This window comes from Sinocyclocheilus rhinocerous, unplaced genomic scaffold, assembly GCF_001515625.1.
Source record: "Sinocyclocheilus rhinocerous isolate Xijiao unplaced genomic scaffold, SAMN03320098_v1.1 scaffold1420, whole genome shotgun sequence".
NCBI classification, from domain to species: domain Eukaryota; kingdom Metazoa; phylum Chordata; class Actinopteri; order Cypriniformes; family Cyprinidae; genus Sinocyclocheilus; species Sinocyclocheilus rhinocerous.
The window spans coordinates 66144-67439 of NW_015666537.1; the positions used below are offsets into that span (position 1 = coordinate 66144).

The 1296-nt window shown below is 37.6% G+C and overlaps 1 protein-coding gene across 1 annotated transcript in view; it reads right to left on the bottom strand.

The window, feature by feature from the left end:
* Nucleotides 1-112: 112 nt before the first annotated feature.
* LOC107732543 (V-type proton ATPase subunit H-like) overlaps nt 113-1296 on the bottom strand; it is a 37215-nt gene continuing 36031 nt past the window's right edge. Inside the window, exon 13 of the mRNA XM_016543905.1 lies at nt 113-474. Within this exon, the coding sequence (XP_016399391.1) occupies nt 408-474 (67 nt within the window). The 3' untranslated portion in view covers nt 113-407. The remainder of the gene's footprint in view (nt 475-1296) is intronic.

A 1296-nucleotide genomic window follows, 5' to 3' on the forward strand; every position in this document is an offset into this window, starting at 1 on the left:
ATATATATATATATATACACACACACACACACACACCTTACAACTCGACCACAAAAACTGATGTCTCAAAAATATTTGAATGAAAAAGTGGATATTTCAACAGAAATATTTGTCAGGGTAGAGTCTTTATTGGAATGCATGCTCTTTGTTTTACACTGAAGACATAAATAACATTTAATATTACTGTGAACTGTTCCGATCACTTGTAAAATGTGATTTTATTATAAGGACGCACAACTTTACACAACGACATAGAGCACAATAAAGAAGAAGCAAATCATAAATTTAGGGTTCAATACATCAATTCTGCTTTTGTTTAACGTGTTCATTCTATACTGCACAGATTTACATTCACACCAAGAACACGGGATCAAACACACTGGCTCACACACAAGCACAGCAGCAGTTCAGCTTCGTGCAGCCACAGCTGGAGTCGACTGCTCGGTGGACTGCAACTGCTTCCCCAGGTACTCCCTGAAAAGAAAAAATAAAGACCATAGAATGATTATACCGGTTTATCTTTTTGAAAACCTATGATATGCACCTCTTTGTATTTCCGGATATTCCTCAAGCCTTTATGGAAGTAAAATAGCAGGTTTTTGAGCCGCAACTTTAAGCTCAGTGAGAAAAAAATATGTATCATGTGTGCGGAAAGAGGTGATTACAAAAGACACGCACGTTTGATCACAGCATTTTCCATCAGCTCCAACACAGCTGTTTCTCCAATCTAACTACATTCAATTCAACCTGCCTTCCAGAATAATCTTCATGAGGTTCGATTCCTTCCTCTTTGGCATTTTACCAGAGAGAGTTAATTCTGAATGGCACCTGTGGTTTCTCAACTGTTGGGAAATGCTATCTGTCATTTAAATCCTTTCAAAGTGTCCACCATCTTGATGTCCAGCCAAAGCTGTCAGCGTTTCCTGTCTTTATGTCAAACCTCGTTACAGTTTCTCCTTAACTCTGACCATTTTAGAGTGGTGTGCTTTACTTCAGGCCTCAGGTGCTTCAGACAAGATTACACAGCTTATGAAGGAGCACACAACTGAGAAATGATACACAATATATGCCTCGTATCTCGCATCATTCATGTCAGAATAAACATGTTTCCAAGAAAGCAATTACCACATCTGCTGAAAATCTAACATGTACAACCTGTGAACTGTCAAGAAGTTCATCTAGTAGAGCAGTGGTTTTCAAACCTTTTTAAGAGCGACCCTAATTTTTTCTTTTTAAATTGACGCGACGCCTAATATATATATATATATATATATATATATATATAAGCTCTGGCAG